Source organism: Muntiacus reevesi, chromosome 3 (assembly GCF_963930625.1).
Source record: "Muntiacus reevesi chromosome 3, mMunRee1.1, whole genome shotgun sequence".
Taxonomy (NCBI): Eukaryota; Metazoa; Chordata; class Mammalia; order Artiodactyla; family Cervidae; genus Muntiacus; species Muntiacus reevesi.
In genome coordinates, this window is record NC_089251.1 from 88,788,264 (window position 1) to 88,816,175 (window position 27,912).

Here is a 27,912-nt window from a genome sequence, read left to right on the forward strand (position 1 = left end):
TGCAGCCCCAGGCAGGTCCCGAGACCCTCTGAGCTGGGACTCCCCACCTGGGGCCTGGCGCCTGGGGCTGGTTGCACGGCAATCAGGAGGACACACAGCAGGGGATTTGCTCGGAGGGACAGAGAGCCCTGTCAAGAGCTGTGGATTCTCACTGGCCATTTTCTGAGGCCGCTTTCTGGGCTGAGTCTGGCGGGCAGAGCTCGGCGGGCATCCCCAGATAGCTGTAGCTCAGATGGCCTCAGAGGGCCAAAGGAAGCTGCTGAAGGTGTGATGGGAGATTGTGATGCTGACTGTGGGATCCTTAGGAAACCCCGCAGGACTGAGGAGGAGGGGGGGCCTGCAGTGGGCTGGCCTGTGGGCTCCACCTGCCTGTCATTCTCACCCAAGTCCCTCCCGATGTGGCACACGGGGCTGCCTGCCATGAGAAGATGCCAACTTTACCCAGACGCCTCTAGCCTGAAGTGGAGAACACTGCTCTTGTCCTGGGGGAGTCTCCAGGCCCATGAGGGCGCTGGACGCACATACTCACAAACGTGCTTCGAGAGCTGCTTACTGAGGGCATGGGTGATGCACCATGAAAACCATGTCAGCAGCTCCTCAGCCTTAAAAGCTAGAGTCTGATGAGAAAGGGAAGCCCGCTGGGTGAGATGAGCAAGGAGACCTAGTGGTTTCACGTGGAAACCGCTGGCCGGGAGCCAGGTGGGCCCTGTGTGTTGGGAGCAAGCACGGAGGTGCTTCGGTGAATCCCTGGGTATCCTTCAAGTGACTGAAGATGCCGCCAACCACCCCTGCCTCAGCTCAGGACCACATCTGACCCCCCTGCCAGCTTCTGGGTGTTGTCTGAGGGAACCGTAAATGTGATCCAGGCGCGTGAGGTGTGTTGGGAGCAGTGGGGCTGGGTGGGTCCGGGGTTGATCTACCTAAGCTCAGTGCTGGCGAGCTGTGGCCCAGGAAGGAGGTGGTGAGCAGCGGGGCTGACCATGGCAGGGCAGGCGAAGGACCCGGGAGTTGGGGCTGGTAACCTGCAGGACGATCTGATGGGGTTGTCTGTCTTTTTGCCTTTCCTGGTGTCCTGGTTTCCTGGACTCTCTTAGCCTGGGGGCCAGACAGGACCTTCCAGAATTCTGTGGTATTGTTGACTGCAAGCCCCAGATGGCGGATATGGGTGACTGAGGTTACCTGCTCCAGGGCAGCACGCTTTGGTGGACACACGGCTGACTGATAATGGCCTGTGACAGGATGCACGCGTGGTGGTTCTGGGGCGGAGGAGCTGAGGGACGGGGCTGGCAGACGAGTGCCTTGATATCAAGGGCCTTAAAGCGGGTCCTACTGGGGGCTGTGGGCCAAGGTCACTGTCTGGGAGAGCATGCGGCTCACATATATCCCACAGAAAGAGAATCTCAGCTCTGGTTATGTCTGGAGAAGGAGACAGGCTATGAGATATTATGTCCCAGTGAGGGTGGGAGGTCCTGACCCTGAGTGAGGCCCACAGACAGGCCCCATTTCCTTTAACTCTTAATAGAGCTAGAGGTCTCCAGAATTAACCAGCCCTGGGCATGAAGCAGTGGACCCTGGATCTTGCCCCCTGCTGTGAGATCTATTCTAGATCCTGGGCTCTAGATCCTTGGAAGCTGTGAGGAATGTTCCTGTTGCTCCTTGATGGGCATGTAAAAGATGGAACTGTCTTTGTGCCCGAGGTCTGTTCACGTGCCTGGAGCCACTGGCATGTTGCTAAGTCTTCAGGAGGTTGGTGGGGGGCTCCCAGTGTGGAGATCTGATGCTCAGGAAACTCCAGGAGGGGAGGGGTTACTTGGATGGTCTCGGGATTCAGAGGCTACTGTTCCTCCCTGAGCCTCGGTGCTAATGGCACCCAGCCCACAGCGCGGAGCAGTGACACTCACATGGTTCCACTTCTGCACAGAGATGATACACAGGAAGCCCCTGGGTGGTGAGGGTGGTGGCTGGGCAAGGTGAGCCCTGAGAAACGGGAAGGGGTGTTCTTCAAAGGAATCTGGTGCTGGGGTCAGAAGCCCTCAGCCACCACGTGTTAGGGGGGCTTCATTCATCTCTGCTAAATGAGATTCCCATGGTTATAGCAGAAGAAAATTTCTCAGGTTTTCAGAACCTTCTATCTTAGCATAATGTAAGATTCAGCAAAAAGCTGCAAGAGTAGTTGAGAGAATATTTTGTTCTAAGCCATTTGATTCCATCTCCTGACTCTTCATCCTGAATTTAGTATGTATTTTCTCTGATTAAGGACTTTATCCTACATAACCACAATGAAACCTTCAAAATGAGGAAATTAATGTTGACATGACACTACCATTGAACCCACAGATTCTCATTCAAGTTTTATTAGCTTAATCAACAGTGCCCTTTATAACAAAAGGATTCAATTAAGGATCATGTGTTGTTAGTCGTTTCCATTTCTTTTAGTCTCCACCCCCCTGGGAGAATTCCTCAGTCTGACTTTTATAACCTTGTCACCTCGAGACTTTGGGGAGTCCAGGCCAGTTGTCCTGTAGAATGTCCCCCTGTTCATATTTGCCTGATGTTTTCTCTTGACTGGGCTTCCCTGATAGCTCAGTTGGTAAAGAATCCACCTGCAATGCAGGAGATCCCAGTTCAATTCCTGGGTCAGGAAGATCCGTTGGAGAAGGAATAGGCTACCCACTCTAGTATTCTTGGACTTCCCTTGTGGCTCAACTGGTAAAGAATCCACCTGCAATTAGATTTAGATTGTTCATCTTTGGCAGGAATAGAACACTGCAATGCTGTGCTGCTCCCATCATGTCCTAGAGTGGCACGATTTTGATTTGTTTCATTTCTGTGTGATTACCCTGGATCATTTGATCACCTGGCATTTGCTGGGTTTCTCCACCAATCATGCATCCATTCCCCTTTCTAATAAGTAAGGATTTGGGGAAAGGGGGAAGGTGCTTTGTGACTCTAAATACTTTGTTCTGTATCTAATGTTTATCCAGCAGGTTTAACACTCACTATTATTTCTTGGTTGGATTATTGCTTTGATGCTTGCTAAATGGTGATATCTTAAATCAATTGTTGATTTTTTTCTGCATTAATCATCTGGCGTTCCACTATAAGGAAAAGTGTCCTCCTGTCGTATTTATTCATTTATTTCTCTATGGGTTGATATATTCCTATTTTATTCAAAGGTTTAGTCTGTTACCATCATCATTTATTTTCATGTTTAAATTGTCCCAGATTTAGCCTGTGGAAACGCTTGATAGCAAAACATGTCAAAAGGTTTCTGTGTCCTTTTGGTATGTTTCTATAGTTCTTTGAATATTTCCTTGTTTTCTGGCACAAAAAGGATGTTCCTGGGTCATCTACTTTCTCTGGCCTAACCCTGGAATTCGTTACTGCTCCGAAGAGCCCAAATTGCCTTTGGATGAAGTGTAGAAAAACGCAACTTCCCAGGCCCACCCCAGACCTGAATTGGAGTCTCAGGGAGATGGGCGTGGCTGTGGGCGGGTCTGGTTATCTGCGGCCGCCTGAGTTCTCTATGTAGCTAGAGCTTGGGGTTGGGGGCGCGCTAGCAGCTCAAGTGGCGACACCTGGTGGCGATTCAGGAACCTGCACGGCCGTTAGGTCGGTGCCTTGGATCTGGGACTTAAGGGTCTCCATTGCCTTGCTGGGTCTCCTACTAGGTCTCCTGGGATGGTGACCTGGGTCCAGCCTCCTTCCTCTGTGCTCTGAGCACCCTTCCTCACCCACCACACACACCCCCGCCCAGCCCTCCCTTAGCCTGGCTGCCCAAGTCCAGGCCTCAGCCTAAAGTGTTCAAGCTCCGGAGCTGGATACACCCAGGACTGTGAGTGCCTTCCATCTCAGGACCAAGATTCGCTCCGAGGGTTTCCGGGCATCCCTAACATTACTCAGCAGAGATAGCTGCCTAGTGAATTACACTGAGTTGCTCAGAAGATATTATGTATCATTAACAGTTATGTTTATAAAGGATTTATCAAAATTTGGGGAAATGTTTATTGTCTCATATGAAGTAAAAAATATATTCGATGTATAGCAGAGCTGAACATTATTCATTTGAAAAGATTGGAGAGAATTATATCAAAATGTGAATAATGGTGGGATTATGCAATTTATTTTCTTTTACATTTTTTTTTAAGTTTTTTGTAATTTTTGAAACTTTCATGCTTTGGAGTTTTTCTCACTTTCATGGATTAAAAGGCTGCCCCAGGAGGCCTGCTGGACCAGGGAAGACTTGGTCAGGCCTCCATTGGCCTGGGAGCAGTAAGGTTGGAGAACCTGCTGTGGCTGTACCTTTCCTTCAGACCCTTTGAAGGGTGTAGGTCTCCTGGTGGGCTTGGATGGGGTGGGAGCCCAAGGCAGTCTTGCCCCATCCATGTGAATGGTGTGATGGGTCACTCCCCCCTCACTGGTCAAAGCCAGAGCATCTGGGGGTTGCTTCTGGGAGGAAAGAGGGCCTCATCCTTTCAGTACTATCTGGGGCCTGAGCAGAGAGATGCTGAGCTGTCTGTGGAGAATCAGGGGAAGACCCTTAACTGAGCAGAGTGGCCAAGGGAGCTTTTTTTTCTGAAGATGGGCCTAAGCTGAGAGTTGAAAAATCCTGCAGGTGAAGTTCAATCGCTGATTCGTTTATAGAAGCTTGCTAGGCATTCAATTCACTAATTTAATCCTCATTTGACCCTATGCCGAAAGTGCTATTGCCGTCACTACCCCCATTTTACAGATGAGGAAACTGAGGCTCAGAGACATTTCAGATCTTGCCAAAGTCACCCAGCTTCTGAGTGGTGGAACTTGATTCCAGATTCAGTGCTCCGAACCATGTGACTATGTTGATGGGCCCTGGGGGTGGCTTTGCTGCCGCCTCTTGCAAACCAGACTGCATTCCTGGTTTGGAGGAAAGGAACAGGGATAAAGGAACAGGAAGGATGCTGGAGGGTGGTGGTCGGAGACCAACACATTAACCCGCTGCCCTCTCACCTCCATCTGTTCCAGGCCTCGCTGGTCCTGCAGGTTTCCTACACGCCGCTGCCTGGAGCCATGCCCACCTTCCCACCCTTAACGCCTCTGGAACCCTCCCCGACTCTGCCTGACATGGATATGGTGGCTGGTGAGGAGCCCACCCTCACCCTGGCAGGGCTGGGGGAATAAGCCTAGTGGTGGCACCTGAGCCTGGGAAGGGGGTGCCTTCCTAGATTGGGGGCTGCCCAGGCCTGGCGAAGGGAGGCCGTGGGTGGGTGGGGAGTCTGGAGAACTGACTTCTGTCTTACAAAATAAAGGAGCAGGAGGCATGCCCCTAGGTGCCACTAGGATTAGCATGAGGACGTCCTCCCAGCGCCGGCTGTTCAAGGAAGGTGTTGTGTGGGCGCTGGGTACCCGGCCCTCTGCAGCGCCAGAGAGGTGGGAATTTTAGAGGCCAGGCCTGTGTTGGGGAGGAGGTCTATCCTAGGAGATGCCTGAGCCCCACCGATTCCCCAGAGCCGTGTGCCCCCCCGCCCCCCGCCCAGCACTCTGCAGGCCTTTAGCAATGACATGTGACAGAAGAGTTGGACTTTCCCTGAGAGTCCTGAGCTGAAGTTAGGGGATGAGTTCCCGTCTTGCCTTGACACCAAGTAGCTGTGTGACTTTGGGCCAGTCACTCCCTCTCTGGGCCTACAGGTTATTATTTGTGAAAAGTGAGCAGACTGAATTGGCTATCTCAAGGTTGCCCTTGACGTACTTCTCTTGTGAAGTGAGGGCCCAGCCCAGGGTGGCTGGCTTGTCAGTGGGGGACAGGAGGCCTGGCAGTTCAGCCTGCTGGAGTGAACGGGAGGCGTACAGATGGGCCAGGGGTGGGGTGGGGGGTGGTCTTTCCCCTGGGAAAGATTCCAGCATTTCTCCCTTGGTGAAGGGAGCCCATCCCGGGTGTGCCCTGAGCTTGTCCCGGGGCCCATGTGGGTCTCCTGGTTGGGGAGGCAGAGCGGGGCCCCTCTTGTTGGACTCGGCACTCTCTGAGCTCAGAGGTGGGGTGATCCCTCCGGACTGGGGTTGAGGGAGGAAGAAGGGGGTGCTCCTGGTGACCGAGAGTGGAGAGACCGAGGGTCCCAAATGTTCTGGGATCACTTTTGAGGTGGATCTGACAAAGTTAGGCTCTGGCCACTCAGCCCTGCCCCTAAGGTGGCGAGAAGTCGGTCCGGACAGACAGGGCCCCTGTTTGGAGCCTTGTGTCGGGCAGGGGCAGGTGGGGAGGGCAGGGCTGGTGGGGGTGGGGGGCCCCAGGCTGGCTCCCCTCACCAGCGCCCTCCTCGCCTCCTGGGGCTGTGCCCTGCCCACGTGCCAGGCCGGGGACAGAGCCGGGCCGAGACCTGGTCCCTGCTCAGTGACAGCACCGTGGACACGAGATGCTCTGGAAAGAAGTGGCTGGCCCCCACGGGTGAGACGCGGGCCGGGCTGTGCCGCCCCTCCCGCCTGTAACCAGCTCACTTGCTGCCACCGTCAGCTCCCCAGAGCGGGACGGGGCAGCCAGGAGGGCGCCTCCTGCAGGTCATGGTGGGGAGGGCCAGGGCCATTCTGTCTCCTCCTGCCTGCTAACTGGACTGACCACCCTCAAGTTTCAGCTGTTGGAAGCTCTTCTTCTCCCTCATCCATCCTGGCTGACCCGTGGGGAAAGAGGGGCAGGGGAGGTGGGTGCTGGGCCGCCGATCTTCCATCAGCTGGGACCCAGGGGCCAGAGGGACCCAGCCTCATGGCTGCCCTCTCCTCCAGACACGGGAGGAGAGGAGGACACTGAAGACCAAGGACTCACGGGAGACGAGGCCGAGCCGTTCCTGGACCAGAGCGGGGCTCTGGGCCCGGGGGACCCCAGCACCCCGAAGAAACCACCTTCCCATCCTCCCCCCTACCACCCCGGGGGGAGAAGGAAGAAAAGCACGCCTGCGCCCAGAAAGCTGCTGTCAGACAAACCGCAGGACTTCCAGGTGACCGCGGTCTCCTTCAGCCAGAGGCAGCCTCTGAGGCACAAAACCTGTCTGTGTAGCCGTGGGGTAGGCCCTAAGGTGGGAGTTTGGCTCCCCTGGGTCCTGGGCATGTGCTCGATGGGGAGGCCATGTCTTGGGGCCTCTAGAAAAAGCCTCTGCCCAGCCCCTCCCTGGTTTTACTCTTAAAAAAAGGGCGGGCGTTCACTGCAGAGTGCCAACATCACCACAGTTGTTATCTGTTTTCCCAGCCAGACGTCCCCTAGCCAGTGGTCTGGCTCCTCTGTCCACGGGATTTCCCAGGCCAGAATACTGGCTGGGAATACTTGTTCAAAGTGACGAACAGCATGGGTGTCACCTGGGAGCATGACTCAACATGACCCACTGCCTCAATCTGCATTCAAACAAGATCCCCAAATCTAAGAAGCTCTGCCTGTCCTTTTTTCTCTATCCATTCCCCCTGTTAATAGTCATGATTTTTCTGAAGGTCATGGGCAGTTTGAATTTGTTCAAGCTCATCACAGAATAAAACTATGAAAATTAACCCTTTGACTTATTTTTATCCAAAAATCTATCTCATTTAATTTGGGTCCTTTTCTTGTTCTTTTTCTTTTCTACAGAATTTTCCATTTTGATGTAATTGCATTAAGTGATATCTAACTTCAGAACTACTTTAAAAATTAAACACAGGAAACTTCAATATTTAGTTATTAAATGCAATGAGTTATAAAAATATATTTCAGTTCCAAATAGTGGTAATTTCAGAAAAATTTTAGTTATAATCCACAATGTTTGCCTGCTTCCCTGATGGCTCAGACAGTGAAGAATCTGCCTGCAGTGCAGGAGATCCTGATTCAATCCCTGGGTCAGGAAGATACCCTGGAGAAGGAAATGGCAGTCCACTCCACTATTCTTGCCTAGGAAATCCCGTGGACGGAGGAGCCTGGTGGGCTATAGTCCATGCGGTCACAAAGAGTTGAACAATACTGAGTGACTAATACTTTCATTTTCATGATTGCCTGAGAGACAAAATTATAATTTGTTATTATTCACAAGACATGTTATTGTTTTCTCCTTAAACAAACAAACAAAAAAAAACTTTTGGGACTTCCCTGGTGGTCCAGTACCTAAGACTCCCAATGCAGAGGGCCCAAGTTCGATCCCTGGTCAGGGAACTAGATCCCACATGCCGCAGTTAAGACCCAGTAAAGCCAAATAAGTGATAAATAAATGAAAAAAAAATAATTTTTTAGTAGAAAGTTTGGAAAATACAATGAAGAGAATAAAAATCACTCACTCCCTCTTCCCATTGCCATTGATAATATATCCTATAGCAGCTTATTTTTAAAATAAATAATTTCTGGTTAGAAATTAGAACCAACAAACACTGTATTTTTTCATGAAAGCTTTAATACTTTAAAACGTAATATTCTTAAATATTTTGCATAACTTTGGGAGCACAGATGTCCTTGAAACCCTCATTTACCAAAGTTCAATGAAGAAAACTCACTTCTAAGAATGTCAGACATTCTGTCTTGCATCTTGTACTATATAAGAATGAAGTGGGGTTGCATCACTATGTAGCTCTGACCTCTAAGGGAATTGTCAGTGAGGAGTATTCAAATCACCCAAAAACAGCAGTATCGAGGGGTCTGAGATGGGGCTTGTGCAGGAACTGAAGAGGGACTGGATTCTCAGGCCAGCCCCGGAATTTACTGCTGGCAGCTTACTTGGGGCAGCCTGGCAGCTCTTATGTGGCACCGTGGGATATTATAGATGCCAAGGACCTTGGTGGGAAAATACTGTTCTTACAATGTTCGTCCTAGTTCCTTTTTAATCCCTGTCCCAGGAGGCTGGCTGTGAGGGTGGTCCCTGAGATTGCTGACTCTCACGTGGGGGTGGGGTGCATGCCTGACTTCTTCCTCTCACGGTCTCCCCTGGCTTTCAGATCAGGGTCCAGGTGATCGAGGGACGCCAGCTGCCAGGGGTGAACATCAAGCCTGTGGTCAAGGTCACCGCTGCTGGGCAGACCAAGCGGACGCGGATCCACAAAGGAAACAGCCCCTTCTTCAATGAGGTGGGAGCCCCTGGGTTAGGGCTAGCGCCTTGGTGGGACGCCTGGCAATTCACTCAGGTTTTGCCTATGGCCCTGGCATTGGGTGGAGAGCAGTGCCCGGTCCTGAGGAGGTTATCTGAGGAACTGCAGAGAGGGCTCCCCCTGCTCCGCACCCCCACCATCCGTGGGGCCGGCCACCCTGTCCTTGAGAGGACCACTTCCGTGAGGTTGAATTCCCAGAGCCTGGTGCTGGGCTGAGCCCACTGTATCCTCGCTGTGTGGACCAGGCCTGGAGGCTGGGCGGTGGCCGTCCCCTCCCGGCCTGGGCTCAGCGGGCCTTCATCTGTCCCCCTCTCACCCTGAACCAACAGACTCTCTTCTTCAATGTGTTTGACTCTCCCGCGGAGCTGTTCAATGAGCCCATCTTCATCACGGTACGTGCTAGCCATCAGGGGCTCTGTGTGGGCTCTGTGTGCGTGTGTGTGTGTGAGAAGCTTAGAAGCCAAGCCTGGGTGACAGGGAGCAGCTCACAGTCTCGCCCTCCCCCCCTCCCATTCCGCCTGGCACAAAGATGCCTTCAGGGCTTGGATGCAGGCGCCAGCAGAGTGGGGAGACCCTGATGCCGCCCAGCTTCCCCAGGTACCAGACTCATTCGCACTGTGGTCCTTTGATTTTTATCTTATTTTGTTTGTCTATATGTCTGCTTCTGGCCAAGATTTTGCTTCACTGGACCTTAGCTCTTTCCATCACCCCTGCTTCCTCTGAAAGGCAGTATAGTTGAGTGGTTAGAAGTGTGGGCTCTGGAGGCAAACTGTCTGGCTTCTAGTCCTGCCTATACTGTGGAGAGGACGTGTGATTCTGTACAAGTGGTCTCTCTGTGTCTTTTTCTTCATCTGGAGAATGGGAATGATAATAGTACCTACTTGCGGGGTTCTCCTGAGGGTTAAGCATCCTTGGAATAATCTCTGGGATAGAGCCAGTGCTGTCAAGAGTGTGGGCTGTTATTATTTGGGAAGGAGGAACAGCTGGGCTGGGACCTGTCTGGGCCAACGTTTACTTGTGGACCAGAGTTTTAGTTTGTCTTTCCTTTCAGGTGGTGGACTCCCGTTCCCTCAGAACAGATGCTCTCATCGGGGAGTTCCGGGTAAATGCTTTATTCTCTTTGAAAGCAATCAGTTCTCATTTATCCACATTAGAGGAAACTCTGTGGATGATGGGCAGGATTGGCGCTCAGAGACCTATCCGTCTTGGTCTGTGTTGGGAAAAATATGATGATAAGAACCAAACGAGATCTTCTCCTAACCCAGAAATCCTTTTCACAAAGGTAGTAGAGAAAGAGAGCACTTCTGTTACTGAATAAGCATTAAACCAATATGATGGTATTATGGGCCATCTGATAAGAGATTGCAAAGACAGAAAGAAATCTTTTATAGAGCCAAGCAGACACAACCCATTCCACACATGTTCTTGAGATGGACAATAAACAATTACTAATGCCCAAGTTAGTGGCCAGGATAGCACCTTCAGTACACATAGTCCATCCTAACTTTACCTGGTAATTGAGGTGACCATCACAAGAAAAATCAGAAAGCAAACTTGCATTTTTATCATGGGAGGTAGTTTTACAATTTGGTTAAGGTAGCCTCTTCCCTTGCAGGAGATTGGAGAGCCTGGGGAAAGGCACTCCTGGGTCCTAAAGCTGAGGAACCACTTATCTGGCTTCTAAAAAGATGCATTTTAAAAGAGTCAGGGAAAGTACTTACATTGACAAGTTTCCTAAGGAAAACGTTCGGACAAAAAGAGAGGAGAGGGAAATCGCCCCCCTTCTCTCCAACAGGGGGAATTCAGCTTCTCCTTTTTAATTCACAATTGTCTTTACATCTTGGGAAGACAGTGTGGGACCTGAGTTTAGGCAGCTCTCTTCCTTATTCTGACCATCTCGAGCCAGCGTGACTCCAGTGCTCAGTGCCCTGAGCTCACCTGGGTTGTGGAGTGGGTCCAGATGTGGGAGTGGTCCAGGGGGTGGGGTGGGGTGATCCTGCCCCTTCATTTGTCGCAGACATGCAGAAATGAACAGTCCACTGCAGAGGACCTTGAACTGATAGCATAGGATGTGTTTAACAGATTAGCGTAAAGGCAACTGGTACTGGAGATCTTCACAAATGGTGTTTTAATGTCATTCTTATTGATTTTCTCAGTTTTGAATCTTCAAGAATTTATCAAATGGAAATAAAGGGCACAGGTTTATTTGATCCTCCTTCTGCTTTCCAAATAAAATATGGCCCCTTCTCCGAGAAGCAGTCACAGATAGAAAATGGAATCTGTTTTTCTGGAGAAGCAGTATTTTTTTTTTTATAAAAATGGATTGAGCTTGAGTCATTCTATACTAAGTGGGGTCTTATGTTTTGAGTCTCTAATCTTATTGTAAGAACCCAAAGGTTAGGTTAAAAAAGGATTTTTTTCCTAATTATAAAAATAACCCATGATTTAAAAAAAACTTCGTAGTTTCTGAGAGCAATTTTAGGTTCACAGCAAAATTGAGTGGAAGGTACAGAGTTCCCACATACCCCCTGCCCCTACACATGCATAACTTCCCCTACCATCATGTCAAAATCTGTAGGTTTTTTTTTTATAGAAAATTATAAAATATAGGAAAAAATAAAAATAAAAATCACCCACATCTACCACCCAGAGGTGGTACAGTTACCATTCGGTATATTTCTTTTGCTCTGTCTTTTCTATTCATAGATATACTTCACCAAACTTCGATCAAAATACATTCCACCTTTTCCCCATGTAATAACAGGTGACCAACATTTTCTTATGTCTCCAAATGTTCTTGAGAACATGACTTTTAGCACATCAGACTTTTAATTTTCATGTGTCATACTTTATTTAACACTCTGCTGGCAGGGCTGTGACCTGTGTCTCTTCTGTTTGGTTTCAGATGGACGTGGGCAGCATCTACCGAGAGCCCCGTGAGTCGCCCTGTCATCCACCTCGGCAGGTCTTTGCATTGGGGTCCCGGCTGCATGGGGTCATCCACTTGGGACACTCATCTTTTCTTCTTGGGGATTTTAGACTTTAGAGGTGGAGTCTGATCTTGGAGGTGAGGCTGCAGGAATAAAGAGAGGGCAGCTTTCATTTTCTGGATAAAACAGGCCCCCAGGAATATCAAACCCTCACGAGGGTCTCAGCTGGCCCAGCTGGGTGCTAAACTGGAAGCCCTAAGCAAAGATTGCTGGAGGCTGGGGTCCCTCCAGATGGGGTGGGTCATTTGGATGACAAGTCTAAGATTTCTCCACACCTTGGTCTCTGGTCTGGTCTGGTCCCTTCCTGAAGGGGAGGAAAATGGCCTGGCGTCTGGCTTTGGCAGCCTCTGATAGCGGTTTCTGTTAACATTTCTGATTTGGACATGAATGAACACTCAAAATACCTTTTATCTTAGAACTGGAGTCCTTTCCCCATGTCTGGGTAGATGAGCTCTTCATCACACCCAGTGGAGTCCACCCCGGGCTCCTCGGGGTGGTTGCAGACTTGGATCCTTCCAATTTTGGGATCACCAAGGGTGTTGTTCCCTTAGGACATGCCTACCTCAGGAAGTGGCTGCTGCTCTCAGATCCCGACGATTTCTCTGCTGGGGCCAGAGGCTACCTGAAGGCGAGTCTCTGTGTGCTGGGGCCTGGAGACGAAGCCCCTGTGAGTACATTCCTCGTCCTGCTCATAAGCACCGCCATCAGGCCATGGGGGCACCAAATGAACAAACAAAAAGCTTTAGCTTTGCTGATTTAAAAGAATACATGGCAATTGTGAGAAATGTAGAACATGTGGGAAAGCATAAATGTGAAATAAGTCACTCATAATTCTGTCCATCAGAAAGAACCATCGTTAATACTTTTGTGCATATTCTCCCATCTGAATACACTGTATATCTATTCTCTTTCAGATTCTTTTCCCTTATAGATTATAAGGATTGAGTAGAGTTCCCTGTGCTGGACAGTATGTCGTTGTTGTTTATACATAGTAGTGTGTTAATCCCAAATTCCTAATTTATGCCCCGCCACCTTTTGGTAACCATTACTTTGCTTCCTAGGTTTGGAAGTCTATTTCTAGTTTGTAAATAACTTCATTTGTATCATTTATTTAGATTCCACATATAAGCGATATATGATGGTTGTTTTTCTCTAACTTACTGTACTCTGTATGACAATCTCTGGGTCGGTCCTTGTTGCTGCAAATGACATTATTTCATTTTTTTTTAAATGGATGAGTAACACTCCAGTGTACATACACACATACACATACACATTCACACACACACGCACATACACACACACACAGAGAAGACTGAAGGATTTTGGAGCAGACACAGGAGCTGGAGGCTTTGTGAGAAAGCCTCCTAATACTCAGTGGCCGGGACCCAGAAGGTAGGTGGTTGGAGGCGCTGTCAGGCGTGGATGAGGCAGGCCTGGTGGAGGCATGGGGCTGTGGAGCTGATGAGCCTGGCAGGGAGAATGCGGGAGGACCAGGTGGATGAGGAGGACAAATAAAAGGGAAGGGCTGGGAACACACATTTTTTGAACTCCTGCTGTGTGCCAAGCTCTGTGTTGAGTGCCTCCCGTGGTGTGAGGGGGATTGGAGAAGGTAGATAGAATGGAGGCTGTTTTTAGAGAAGGGTCTCAAGGTCACGGTTTTCTTGCAGCATTGGTTCTGAGCAGCTGGAGATTTGAGATGTGGCCATTCCTCTAGCAGCTGCAGGGGAGGGAAGATTAAGGTGCTGTTGGTGGAAGACAAGGACCTGTGTTGGTGAATGACTTGTCCTTGTGGATATTGATTATCTCATGGGAAAATTGGAAATCAGATACACAAATGGTGAGGCAGATACTGAAATGATCAAGGCAGGGGGAGGCAGGAGTGGGGGAAAGCGGGTCTCCAGGCGAGGGCTGGGGAGGTGGAGTCCCTGGGGAAAGCCGCATGTGATGGGGGGGTGGAGGGCAAGGTCCCTGAGGAGGTCAAGGTTGAAGAGCTGGCTGACGATGAAGGCTCAGGAAGCCCCGGTGGAAGGCGTTAGGGCAGGGAGCACCCCGGGTGCTCTGCAGGGGCCGGCAGAGCTCAGGTGGACCAGTCCCTCCCAAGGGCACCTCCCATGCTCTCTGATTCCCTGCTCCTCTGCAGCTCGTCTCTCCAGACGCTGTGCCTTCATGCTCCTACAGGGCATCTCTGAATCTGCTATCCTTTCCTAAAACGCTCCTTCCTCCTCTCCCCATTCATCGGACCCTGGTTTTTCCCAGATGAGACCACTTTTCCTGAGACCAGCTCAGAAGGAATCCTGTGTTTTCGGCTCCAGCTCGCCATGGTCTTTGGAATGGGAAGCGTGGCCATCTTTTGGTTTCCCACGCAGCTTCCCAACTTCAGCACTGCCTTCTTCTTTGAAGCCTGCCTCTCTGGTTATTTCCCTCCTCCTGGTCTCCTGGGCTGTTACCTACCCCTGGTGCAGGAGGGTCCTTGCTGGCAGGTTTCCCTGTTGCCATTGTTCTGAGACCATTGTGTCCTCCCTGCTGAGCCATCAATGTCTGATTTTACTTTCCTTAAGTCCTTGAGCTCAGAAATCCCTCTTGCCAGCAGGTTCTTTCTGCCTCCTTCCCTCCGTCACCCTCAGTGAATGGTCGTTCTTCCTCACTGAAGTTACAGCCCTGACCCCTGTCTGTTTCCCAGCCCATCAACTGCCTCCTGCAGCCTGGTCCCCGTCTCCCATCCTCTCTCTTGCTCGGTGCTCGCTAGCCCCTGGGGTTTGCTGCTGTATCTCCGTGTTCCCCACCCTCCCCGTGACATACTGTCCACACCACCCTTTGGTCAGCTTTGGTGGCAGAAGTCACCTGGAGGTGCTGTCAACTTCTTTTACTTGTGTGATGTTCGCTTCTTATCCCATTCTCCATGGTGGCTGTTTCCTAACTTTCCAGTCTTTCCTAAGCTCCGGCCTCTGCTCCCCTTAGAGAGGCAGAGTGGCACAGTGGCTGTGATGTGCGGGCTGAAGTTCCCCTCCCCTCCCTCTCCCACTCCCCACCTCCCTTGCATGTGCTTGAGCCCCGCCTGCTTTCTTGTTCAGTCTGTTCTGCCTCTTCTCTGGCTCCTGTCTTCTGGTCTATGCCATGCTCCGGATTTCCTGATCTCAGAATACCCTTGCTTTCACCCCTCCTGTCCAAGCTGTTTTCATCGTCCTTTCAGCCATCTTCAAGGTCACTTAACTCTTGAGAGGACCCCACGTCCCTTTTCTCCAGTCCTTCCCCAGCTGCTCGCTCCTTCGTTGCTTCAGTGTGCTTCCCATCACCTCCTTCCCTGAACCACCTGCCTAAGCCTCACCCATTGCCAAGTCCCGGGAGCTCTTCTCTCATTAATCTGATCTGCTGCTCCAGTGTTTGATTCCAGAGCTGTGTCTTACCTGAAACTCTCTCCTCCTTCAGCATCTATGACTCCCTTCATTCTCTGCCCCCCCTTTATTAAATGGATTCTTCAAATTCAGCAGCTCAATAGGATTTCACTGCCTGCCTCTCTGCTGTGCCTTTGACATGACATTCAAGGCCCATGAACATCTGGCCTCAGTCAGATTTTGCAGTGTATTTTTCTATCTGTGGAGGAGCCCGTCTCTGTCCACCCGGCTCCTAAATCACTTATCTCCAGCCTGGATCCTCGCAGCTCCAGATGCTCAGCTCGTTTCCTGTAACAAAGCACATGAACACGTCCCTTTGGCCCCTCTAACTTCACCTAGGGGAACCCAGTATCATTTGGTGACCACTCCTCAAACCTGTTCCCCATCCTATGTTAGGTGATATCTTGGGAAATGGCACTCGTCCCCTTGGTCCCCCAGGTCAGAGGCCTGAACATCCTTCCTCATCCCTCAGTCCAAACCTGGCAGTCAACACCCATACAGTTGACCAGTCTTGTTGGTGTGACGACCACAGTGCACGCTTCTCCTCTTTCCCATCCCAAGGCCAGAGACCAAGGTCAGGCTCTCATCATATCTTATCTGGGCCTTCCTGTGAGTGAAGATGTGGTTCAGCTGCTGTGAATCTAGTTAGCCCCCACATTACCACCAAAATCACCTTCTTTAAACCCAGGTACAATCACGTGATGGGCTTCCTAGGTTTGGCATGAGTGTTAAAGAACCTATTTGCCAATGCAGGAGACATAAGAGACACAGGTTCGATCCCTAGGTTGGGAAGATCCCCTGGAGGAGGGCATGGCACCCCACTCCGGTATTCTTGCCTGGAGAATCCCATGGACAGAGGAGCTTGGTGGGCTATGGTCCATGGAGTCGCAGAGCTGGATACGATTGAAGTGACTTAGCATGCATGCGTGCACAAATCACGTGAGTCTCCTCTTAAAAAAACTTCCAGTGACCCACCCTGCCTGCCAGTTACTTTCGGGATGAAGTCCAGAATCCTCAGCATCACATTCAAGGCCATTAGCATTTGGCCTTAGGCTGATTTTGCAGTGCCGCTTGCTGGTGTCTACCTGCATGGACTCCGTGTGTGGCCACGCCAGTCAGTGTGACCCTTTCTAGAATGTACTTCCGTCCTTGTGTTTCCACCTGTCGGAAGGCCTTCTCTGTCTCTGCTGACCAAAAGTCAATTTTTTCTTCAAGACGCAGTCCAGATGCTACTTCCTCCACGATGCCTGCCTTGTCCTCCAGGGAAATTGATGGGTCTTTCTTTCGGTCACCACCCCATGTTTTGTTAATTTAGTTAGTTGTTGTGTCCATCTCTGTTGCTGAGAGTTTCTTAAGGTCAGGGACAATATGGTAAATATGAACCCTTTTATCTCTTCTCTTGCCTAGTACAGGTCTTGTACACAACAGGTGCTCCATCAGTGATTGTGGCCTCTGGGAATGAACAGTGTTATGGATGAATGAAAGCAGAGGAGGTGATCATCTTCTTCAGATGTGAGCTGAAGAAAATCAGTGTAGAGCTATTAATAGCCCCTCCCCAGGCTCTTGTGTGACATGAGGCACTCTGGGATGGAGAATTTGGCTTCGGGGATTCTGAAGCAGGTTTATACATGCAGACTGAGTGAGGATGGTCCAGGCAGCTTTGTGAGGAGTGGACTGCTGGGCATGGCCTTGTGCCACCTCTCCTCGATCCCTCTGCCCCTCACCTGCCAAGTGCAGCAAGTGGATCTTTTGTTCCTCAAACTGCATGTCAGCCCTCTCTCTTCGTGAGTTGGTGCCTCTGCCTGGATCCATCATTTAGGTCTCTGTTGGTCCTTTAATGAACCAGAACCTGGTGGTCTGAAGTCCACGATAAGAAAGTAAGAGAGAGAAGAGAGAAAGAGGCTAATATCCCCTGGTTTACGCGGAAAGTCAATAGAGTCCTGTTTTTAGGGCTCGCGCTGCTGTGCTCCAAGGAATTAGCCAGAAAGAGAGAGAGAGAGAGAGAGACAGACAGACACCAGGACCCAAGCTCTGATGGAGCAAAGGTGTTTTAATCTACATGGTGTGTGCATATATACTGTCTTACAAGGTGGTTATTCTTAGCAAAGATAAAGATTAAAATTCCAGAGTTACAAAACATAAGATGATCCCTATCAAAGAGAGAGTTGCAAACAATCACCTTTTACTGCATGGCTCATAAAAAGGAAGAGGGTACTTATTACCATAATGAGAAATGCCTGGATTCCTTCAGCCCCGGGAAAGGCGTGCCTCTCCTCTTAATTCCTGAATATTCAGGAATTAATAAGGGCCAGAGGGTTCCTCACAGATCCAAAACAGCACACAGGAAGCCTCCTGTTAAATGCTTCCTGACAGGTCTCAAAGCTGGGACACCTCTGATACTGTTCCCTCCCCCGCTGTCCATAGTTACCAGCCCCCTTGCTCTGTTCTCCCTAAACCGGCCCCCCCCACCCCCAGTTCTGCATCCAGCCTGTGTGAACTCTCATCCAGCTTATCTGTAAAGTGGGGTATTCCAGGCCCTGGCCCCCTGCAGCTTGGACATCACTTGGGCACTTGTTGGAATGCAGAGGCTCGGGCTCCACCCCAGACCTGTTGAACCAGAACCCGTGTTTTAGTTGGAATGTGCAGCAGTGGTCCAGAAGACACTGACTCTCCTGTTTCTAATGTACAGCCAAGTTTGAGACCCACTGCTCATGGGGCTTTCTGTCAGAATTAAATGAGGGCGTGTATAAAATCAATACATATTATTTTTATTATTACTGTTCTAATCAAAACACTCAGCACATCCTGTTACATTCATTTGCTTAAAGGTGTCTTTCACTGTGAAACGGTGAGTGCCACGCAGGCAGGACCCCTGTCCGCCTTGTCTACTGCTACGTCCGTCGCCCCCAGCATGGTGCTGACACCTAGGTGCTCAGTAAATACCTAGGTGAATGAACAGACGTTACTGAAGACAGTGGCCAGCCTAGACCTCTGTCACTTCTGCGCTATTTTTTAATGGGCGGGTTGGGAAGGAGATGGTGGTTCTTGAGTGCCTGCCGGTGACACGTGCACGTACACATTATTGAGGTTGGTCCTCCCAGAACCTGGAAGGTCAGTGTCATTGTCTCCACTGTCCAAATGAAGCTGAGTCTCAAGCTCAGTAACCTGCTGGAGATCACAGGCTACGAGTGGGCAGGATGAAATCTGCCTGTCTTTAGGATGCACTATTTAAGTGTGTTGGTTGAGCTCTCAGAAAAGGAAGGGAAAACGCTGTGCTTGGGGACACATTAAGTAGTCAGATTTGGTTGTATTGTAGCTGGAGAGAAAAGACCCCTCTGAAGACAAGGAGGACATCGAAAGCAACCTGCTTAGGCCCATCGGCGTGGCCCTCCGCGGAGCGCATTTCTGTCTGAAGGTCTTCAGGGCCGAGGACTTGCCACAGAGTGAGTGGGTGCCCTTGCTGGGTGACTGTGAGGGGGGACCCTGGGCTGGGCTGCCTCAGACCCCTGCCGGAAGGAGAGGGAGGGGCTGGCCCCCGGCTCCCTCCCTGCCTCCTCCTACCTGGATGCTGCACCCAAGGGTCTACTAGGCCTGTGCCGGCCCAGCGTTCCTTCTGCCCTGCTGTCTGGGGAAGCCTCACACCCTCTCTCAATTTCCCAAGGGTTTTGACTGTTCTTAGGAGAAAAGCAGCCAGAATTAATGAGAAGTAATATCAATGCTGGTGAAGTCACAGAGATTCGGGCAGACCTGAGAGTACTAGCGGTCCCTAGGTCCGGTTCAGGATCTCCTAGGTCTGGTCTGGACCACTCCATGCACCATTTTCTTGGCTCACAATGGGGGAGAGCATAGTTTCAACCAACAAATGCAGAATGTTTTATACCTATATTTTAACTCCATTACTTATTTAAAAGCTTTCCCCATGATTTGGTTCAATTAAACATGTACAGAAGGAACCCATTTATTGGTGTCATTAGTCAAAGTAGAAGCCCTCAAAAATTAGCTTCATGCAAAACTTGTAAACAGGGACCCAAGGAGTCCCTGACTACTTGTTCTCTTGGACTCAGCTAGGAACAGCGCCTGGTTTAATTCTGCTAATGCACACTGGGATCCTGGGCTGGGCTGCCTCAGGTCCCTGCGGGAAGGAGAGGGAGGGGCTGGCCTCCGGTTCCCTCCCTGCCGCCTCCTAGCCTGGCTTCTGCACCCAAGGGTCTACTAGATCTGTACCAGGGCTTCTCTTCTGCTCTGCTGTCTGGGGAAGCCTCACACCCTCTGTAGGTTTCCCAAGGGTTTTGGGACTGTTCTTAGGAGAAAAGCAGTCTCCTGCACCATTTCCTGATGCTGAAAAGCATCTCCTGATGCTGAAATGGCATCAGCACCATTTCAATTCTATTGTGTGCTTATGCCTGGCTCCCACCGATTCTCTACCCCTCCTCTAGGAAGACCCCGGCTGAAGACTGGCAGCCCCTGGCTGGGGAAGCAGTTGCTAAAATGTTAGAAGGGCTCAGTGTCTCCACTGAGTGGAGACTCCTGGGTGTCCAGTTTGCCTGGGACTGCCCTGATTTCAGCACTGGAAGTCCCACATCCCAGGAAACTCGTCCTTCCCTGATAAACTGGGACAGCGGGTCACCGTAGCTGTGGCCGCGTCTTCGTCACCCCAGGAAGGCTGTGGTGGCCGCTGCCTGGCTTCTCACGTGACTAACCCTGTACTAGCCCTGACCTGCGTGCTCAGTACATGCTGAGGGAGTTATGCTGATTATCCTAGAGCCGTGGGTGTCAACCCAGACTGTACATTAACTCATCTGGAGCTTTAAGGAAGTGCAGATGCCTGGGCCCTTCCTCCAGGGTTTCAGATTGGCTTGGTTTGAGGTGGGGCTCACCCACTGGTAGTTTTAAAAGGCTCCCTGGTGGTTTTCTCGCTGCAGGCTATGAGCCACCATTTTGGATCGTGCATTAGCAGAATTATATCAGGCGCTGTTCCTAGCTGAGTCCAAGAGACCAGGTAGTCAGGGACTCCTTGGGTCCCTGTTTACAAGTTTTGCATGAAGCTAATTGTTTGAGGGCTTCTGCTTTGACTAATGACACCAATAAATGGGTTCCTTCTGTACATGTTTAATTGAACCAAAATCATGGGGAAACCCTTTAAATAAGTAATAGGATTAAAATACGGGTTTAGAACATTCTGCATTTGTTGGTTGAAACTATGCAGAAGTGAGGCTGGGAAGCTTCCAAAGGGGGCTGGGGAAACAGAAATGTTTGCTTTGCTCAAGGTGAAGGGGATGATGATGTTTAGTTGTCTGCAGTGTTGTTTAAATATAAATAAGAAAAGAATACATGGGTAAATAGAACATAAATATTTGCTAAATATTTGTTAATTGTTGTATTCATGTAAGCAGACATCAGCTAGTATACAATTGTTGTGTCTCCTTCTCTCATTTTTTCATTCATGTACATGAATTTGCTAGTCAGTCAGTTGTGTCTGATTTGTTGCAACCCCCTAGACTGTAGCCCGCCAAGCTCCTCTGTCCATGGAATTTTCCAGGCAAGAATACTGGAGTGGGTTGCCATTTCCTTCTCCATGGGATCTTTCCGACCCAGGGATTGAACCTGGGACTGCTGCATGGCAGACAGATTCTTTACCATCTGAGCCACCAGGGAAGCCCTTCATATACATATGTACCATTATACAGAACATATATATATACACACATACATGCATATACACATCTATCATCTATAAATACATATGTAAAAATACGTCTAATTAGTAAAACATTGGTTTGAAGCAGCATAGATTAAATTAAAAAACAAAACAGAACTGACATTGGTTACCCTCAGGAAAATCACTGAGCTAATGGATACAAGGGAAAATGTCAGACAGGCACCAGTAATGGGATGTTATAATAATATTATATTGCTCTTAGCGATGTAGATTTCTAATCAATCAGTTAATCAGTTGGACCTGTTCAGAATGCCTTTGAAAACAGGGGGACAGTGAACCAGCTGTTTGGAGCTGGGCAAAGGAGCAGCACAGAACCTTCAGGAGCTGCTGTTTGGAGATGGCCCTCCTCCCCCAGAACCCTGGGCTGAGGGGTCCATGGCCTCTCTCCTGGGAAGTCCCCCGACTGTCGGGAGACACAAGTGGGAAGTGGGGGTTTTGGAGGTGGAGAGCGTGCAGGCAGTGATCAGCATGTCTTTCTCCTTAGTGGACGATGCTGTGATGGACAACGTGAGGCAGATCTTTGGCTTTGACAGTAACAAGAAGAACTTGGTGGATCCCTTTGTGGAAGTCAGCTTCGCAGGGAAAATGGTAAGAAGCAAGTAAACAAGAGGACTTGTGGGAGGGTGACACCTGGCGTCTCTGTGGATGGGTGCACAGGGCCTGCCATCGGGGGCTGTCCCCAGGGGGTGCGTGGGGGCCCTGACCGCGGGACACGGGCTGAGACACGGAGGCCCAGCTCTCTGGGGCTGCCATGCACACACACAGGTCTGCCCATGTGTGTGAGGCAGACAGACAGGTGTGGATGGACATGGAGAGGACATATGGATGGTGGATAGAGACAGGAATATTTGGGGGAAAATTAAGCAATAGTAAGTAAAGCAAACCAGATGTGAAGGCACAATGATAAGGAAACAACAAAAAAAAATGCAGTAAAACCATAATGATTATTTTTAGAAAGTTGTGCCAGGAGTTGAGTGGAGTAAGACCACTCTGATGGGGGTCCTGGAGATCACATACCTCTCTTCCTTCCTGCCCAGCGCGGGGCTGTGGCTCCTGTCCCTCTTGACTTCTGCCTGGGACTCTTTCCTCCATCGCACTTCAGGGCCGGCTTTGCCCACCCTCCAGGCTCTCCCTGACAGCCTCGGCGGCTCCCAGGCTTCAGTCATCGCCGCTGGCAGAGAATCCACAGCTGTGTTTAACTCCGAGCTTTCCCTTCAGCTCCAGAACTACCTGTACCTTTGCACATCTCCATGTGCTGCCCACACCCTCCTGCTCGCCCTATAAAGAAGTCATTTTCTGCCTCTACCTTCCCACTTCCAGAAACTACCGTCTTTACCAGTATCACCACCAAAGACAGAAAACGCGGGCCTGCCTTGATTCTTCCCTCTTTTTTGACCTGCCTACATAAAGATCCCACTGCTAGCTTTTGCCTTTAAAAATCCCGAGGTCTGTTCCTCTCTCCATGCCCCTGGCCACTGTCATCTCTCCCCGGGGCCACACAACATCCTTGCGTCCGTTCTCTCGTCCGGGTTCTCGCCGTAGAAATCCACCAGCATATTTAGTGTAAAAGACAGCCCTGTCTGTAAAATGAAGTTCAGACCATACAACCTGGTTGACCAGAGCTCTCCCAGCCGAACTTGCTGGCCTCGTCTCCGCGGCCAATGTCAGCTTGTACAGTCTTTGTGCGAGTGCGCCCCCTCCTGGGCGGACGCGGCCCTGCAGCCCGCTCGGAGGGCGGAGTTGAGCGGTTTTCAGCGCCACTGGCTCGCTCGCCGCGCTCAGCTTTGGGTACAAACAGCACAGCCCGCGCGTGGCGTGTGTCTTCTCTTCTGCCCTGCGATCACGCCTCTATCCTTTCCCCGGGCCTGTGCACTCCTGGCTCCTTCCTGGGCTTCCTCCTCGCAAAATGTGCTGCATCGTTCAAGATCCAGCTTCACCCCCACAGGCTTGCTGTGTTAATTCAGCCTTTGGGGCTCTACGCGGCCTTGGGCGCTGCTCTCTTTAAGTCCGTTTTCCAAATGCTTTAGGTTGTTCGTTAGCATCTGTTCCTCGGGAAATAGCCCGATCGCGTTTACTCGTAACTTCAGAGCAGAGACTGTGGTGGGAATACTGGAAATGGGGGAGAATGACATATCCGGAGGGCTCGGCCTCCGCTCCGGCTGCCGGAACCCCACTCTGCTGAGGCGCCTCTGACCCAGGGAGTCTGCAGGGTGGGGTCGCGCCCTCCCGGGTCCCACCATTGGAAACGGGCGGGCGGAGCAGAAGGGCTGAGAACCAAGCAGAGTGGACCGAGGGAGGGTTCGCGCCTGCAGCCAGCTGCGCTTTGCTCCGGAGGCAGAAGCGGGGAGGGGGCAGACAGGCAGGCGTTGTGGGACAGTTAGGGGAGCGTTTACAAGCTTAACAACAAACGCTAAAGGCGAGGGTGATGATGGAGGTGGTGTGCGCTCCTATACACATAGCACTTTGCAGTCTTCCTTTTCACTTGATCTATTCTTAGATTCATTTTGGAAAGAAGGAGGGTCTGCCTGTCCATCCCACCAACAAAGGACCCTTGAGGTCAGGGGACCAGTTGCTGAGGTCCAGGTTGATTTCAGAACAGAGAAAGGCCTTGGATAAGCTTATTTACTCTGCCTGTTACCTGATACCACCTCCACCCACCGCCCCTGTTTTGTTTTCTTTCTTTCTTCTTTTATTATTGATGCACATGTTTATTAAGGAATTTTGAAAACTACAGAAAAAAGTAAATAACATTACCCGTAAAGCATCATACAAAATTTGTGTTTGGTGTTTATCTGTATAGCTTTTTATTTTACTATGTATCAATATTAGATGCTTTATTGAAGCATTTTTTTGAAGCATTTTAAAATTATTTAAAAACACAAAATTTGAGAGAACTGTTCAATGAACATTTATTTACCCACTGTTACGGCCTCCACTTAGATGAAACAATTGTGAGTGTTATGCTGCATTTACTTTCTGTCCATGTAAATGATACTCCTGCGCGCCCCGCACCTCCCTGCCCCGCGTGAAATCGCCGAGTCGTGTCTGACTCTTTGTGACCCCATGGGCAGTAGCTTGCCCCAGGCTCCTCCGTTCATGGGATTTTCTAGGCGAGAGTACTGGAGTGGGTTGCCATTTCCTTATCCAGGGACTCTTCCTGACCCAGGGATCGAACCCAGGTCTCCCACATTGATAGACAGACACTTTACCGTCTGAGCCACCAGGGAAGTCCAACTGAATTGCTTGAAAGGTAATTACACACTTGGCCTCTAAAGGGTTCAGCATACATCTCCTGAGAAAAAGAAAATTCTTTGTAATCACAATAGCATTATCACACCTAGGAAATTAGTAGTTATTTTCTACTCTTCTCAGATACTGGCTCGTATAAATATCTTTGATTATCCCTCAAATGTCTTTCAGAGCTAGTTTAATTTTGTTACAACCTAAGACCCAATTGGAATTTATGCTCTGCATTGGTCTCTTCTGTAACAACATCACTCTCATCTCCCTTCCCATTTTCTCAGCCCATGAGATTGCATCTTTGAAGAGCACAGGTCATTTGTCCATGTCTTGGGTTTGTCCCACCATTTCCTTCTGGTGTTGCTTGTTTTTCTGGTCCCTGTATTTTGAAGTTAGGTTTCAAGACCAGATTAAATTCAAATGAACTATTTTGGCAGGAACACATCATAGGTGATGTTTCGTACATTGTATTTGCATCACAACAGGAAACAAAATGTCAGTATGTCCCATCACTGGTTACTTGGTTAAGGTGGTGTCTCCAGGTCTCTCCCTTGTCAAGGCACACACTCTGCTTTGTACTTTGCAGGTAATCTGTGGGCACAATCTCAGTTTGCTGATATCCTGTTTCTCAACAACCTCTTACCTAATGGTCCACGTAGCCATTGACCTCCTTGCCTGAATGAGTCATTCACCGGGGATTGCAGAGGGATGATTCCCTCATTATCGTTCCTTCACTCTTTATTAACTTTTTTTTTTTTTGTAAAGAAGAGCTTCTCCTCCCTTTTCCCCCGTTGAGTGTTAATATGCTCCTTCATTCTTATTAATTCAGTGTGTTAAAATCAGTCACTATGGTGCTGGATACGTGAACCCTCCTGCCTTCAAGCTGCTTCTCCAACCCAGGCTAATGCAGGGCTCATGGGAAATGTCTGTGGGGGAGGTAACACGAATCTTAAACTCATTCACACTGGGCTATAAATGCTCACTGTGGGTCTTACACAAGTGCAGTTTTGGTTTGGGCTTTGCGTCAGAGTCTGATGCCCTCCCTGTACCTGATCTTAGGAGGGACTGTGATGGGATGAACGAAGGCAGGAAGGAAGCAGGCAGTTTGGCTGGACACTTACTCCAAGGACCAGAATTAGTTTTCCCAACTTGAGAGATAGGAAAGCCATGTATCAAGACATGTGTTTTTATTCCACATTCCCAGCATAGTGGGGTGCTGTGATGATGACTAGAATCGAGACTGACCTGCCTTCAGTTCAGTGACTTTCCTTGAAGCTGAATCTCAGCGCTCTGAGGCTCCTCGCTGCACCTGGTTCCTTGCAGCCCCTTCACCTCTCTAGGTCTTCCTCTGTTCTGAGATGCCCTCCCTTGGCTGTCCCTGGGGATTTTCCTAGGAAGGTACAGATGTCTGGGGGCGGGGGGTGGTGGTGATGGAGGAAGGCAAGGGAATAGGTAAAGCTGATTGGTGTGGTCCCTAGCCCTCTGTCTCCTCCACTGTCTGCCCCAGCCACCTCATCATGGTTTCCCCTACTCTCTCTGCTACCCTTATCACCTGTCTCATCCTACCTGTCCCTCTGTTTGGCCTGGTGTGTCACATTTCCTCATTACATCTGATTCTGAATTGTCCTGGGGATTTGGTCTGTGTCGCCCTAGCCTGGCCCTCTTTGCATTTCCTCTTATGGACACTTGGTGTCACTATTATCTCAGCCGTGAACCATACCTGATTTGGCCATGCTGAGGGGCTAGAAGGGTGTGTGTGTGCCTGCTCTCACGCACATGTCACACTTCTTCATGGTATGGGGAAAAGACAGAGGAGGTACTTGGAAGGCAGAGTGGGAGGCGTTAAAGCAACTTTTTTCAAGAATAAAACTTATTAATTGTAAAAAGAAAATCAGAGAAAAGCAAGGAAAATGAAAAATGATTACTCATATTTCTGTACTGTGCACCACCTTGGCGATAACCACTATTCATGTTTGTGTATATCTCCTGCTGCACGCTTTCCTCACTGTAGCTCTCACTCCTTCCATCTGTCACACCAACCCCTCTCCCCCTCCATTCCCCTCACCAACCTGCCCCACTGGAAAAAAAATTGGATTCACAATACAGTTGGATTCAACATACAGTCTGTCTCCATTATTCACAGATTCTGTATTTGCAGATTTGCCTACTTGCTAAAATTTATTTGTAATCCCCAAGTCAATCCTTATAGTGCTGTGGTCATTATTTGCAAAACTCCGGACAGTTTGATGCAGCTGAGGTGTGTGCTGCCAGCTGAGCCGGAGCGCTGTGCTTCCTTTCTTGTTTCAGCGCTCATCCTGTAATGTGTTTCTTCCTGGTCTATTTGGTGTCATTTTTTTTTTCCCATTTTTTTGTTTTTGCATTTTTGGGGTGTTCTTTTTGCTGGTGATTTCAGTGCTTACAGTGGCTCCCAAGTGTAGTGCTGAAATGCTGCTTAGCGTTTCTCAGTGTAAGGAGATTGTGAGGTGCCTTATGGAGAAAGTATGTATTGGTAAGTTTTGTTCAGGCGTGAGTTAAAGTGCTGTTGGCTGTGAGTTCAGTGTTAATAAACCCACAGTATATTGATATAAAGAGAAAGGTGTCTTGAAACAGAAAGACATAAAACAAAGTTACTGGTCAGTTGACAAAAGAATGTTGTGCCAGAGGCTTGCAGGCCCCAAGCCTGTGTTTCCCTTGGAGCAATGCTTCAGTATCCACTAGCTTGTGTTCTTGGTCACTTACAGAATGTGTAACTACTGCCAGAATAAGTCAACTCTCTCTGTGTGGTTTGGTAAACTGCTTTTGTTGTCTAACATTTCCTTAGGTTATTAAATAGTCTTTGAAATAAATTTTTGCTATCTGCATAATATTTCATTAAACGAATATAACATGACATTTAAACTATTTTTGGATTTCTTTTTTGGGGGGATTTTCCTCTTTCATGAACAGCTCTGTGAGGAACATCAGCGTATAGGAATCTTTGTCCACACTCTGCTTTTTCATAGGGAAGTTTCTAGAACCAGGTCAGAGCGCATGCTCATTTTTGAGAATTTGATACAAATGGCCAAATGGCCTTCTATCATGAAGGGAAGGAGAGTTAAAAAAAAAAAAAGGCACAGATAAGAGGAGGAGGAGGAGGGAGCTTGGTGCTGCCTTCCTAGGTGTGGGGAGAGGAGTCGGGGGTTGGAAGGCTTCTGGGTGCTTCTAGGGCCAGAGGTCGTGCTGGCCTGTGGTGTGGTGGGGTACCTGCTATTCAGGCTCCGGCGCACGCGTCTTGGTTGCTCTCTCAGAGGGAACCTCCAAGGGCAGACAGGTGGACGTGCTTGCTGGGGAGAAGGCCTGTGGCTCCCCAGGGGCAGGGCTTGGGGAGGGTGGGGACCACCTGTGCCTCTCATCCAGGGAGCTGAGGAGCGATGTTGGCAGGGTCTGTCTGCTGTGTTTGATGAGAAAGTCTTCCATTTCTTTCTGTTTCTCTTTTGTTATTTCAAAGTTTTGTTCATCTAAGTTTTGAATT

At 49.7% G+C, this 27,912-nt stretch overlaps 1 protein-coding gene across 23 annotated transcripts in view; it reads left to right on the forward strand.

Annotated features, from left to right (window-relative positions):
- DYSF (dysferlin) overlaps window positions 1-27,912 on the forward strand; it is a 218,481-nt gene that overhangs the window by 51,995 nt on the left and 138,574 nt on the right. For 13 of the 23 annotated variants that reach the window (XM_065929506.1, XM_065929517.1, XM_065929515.1 and 10 more), the window contains exons 5-14: window positions 5,002-5,116; window positions 6,326-6,418; window positions 6,751-6,962; window positions 8,908-9,036; window positions 9,387-9,449; window positions 10,109-10,159; window positions 11,963-11,993; window positions 12,599-12,714; window positions 18,759-18,885; window positions 21,646-21,749. In XM_065929506.1, coding sequence (XP_065785578.1) covers window positions 5,002-5,116; window positions 6,326-6,418; window positions 6,751-6,962; window positions 8,908-9,036; window positions 9,387-9,449; window positions 10,109-10,159; window positions 11,963-11,993; window positions 12,599-12,714; window positions 18,759-18,885; window positions 21,646-21,749 — 1,041 coding nt within the window. The remainder of the gene's footprint in view (window positions 1-5,001; window positions 5,117-6,325; window positions 6,419-6,750; window positions 6,963-8,907; window positions 9,037-9,386; window positions 9,450-10,108; window positions 10,160-11,962; window positions 11,994-12,598; window positions 12,715-18,758; window positions 18,886-21,645; window positions 21,750-27,912) is intronic. The other 10 variants (XM_065929513.1, XM_065929519.1, XM_065929526.1 and 7 more) reach the window with 1 other exon arrangement.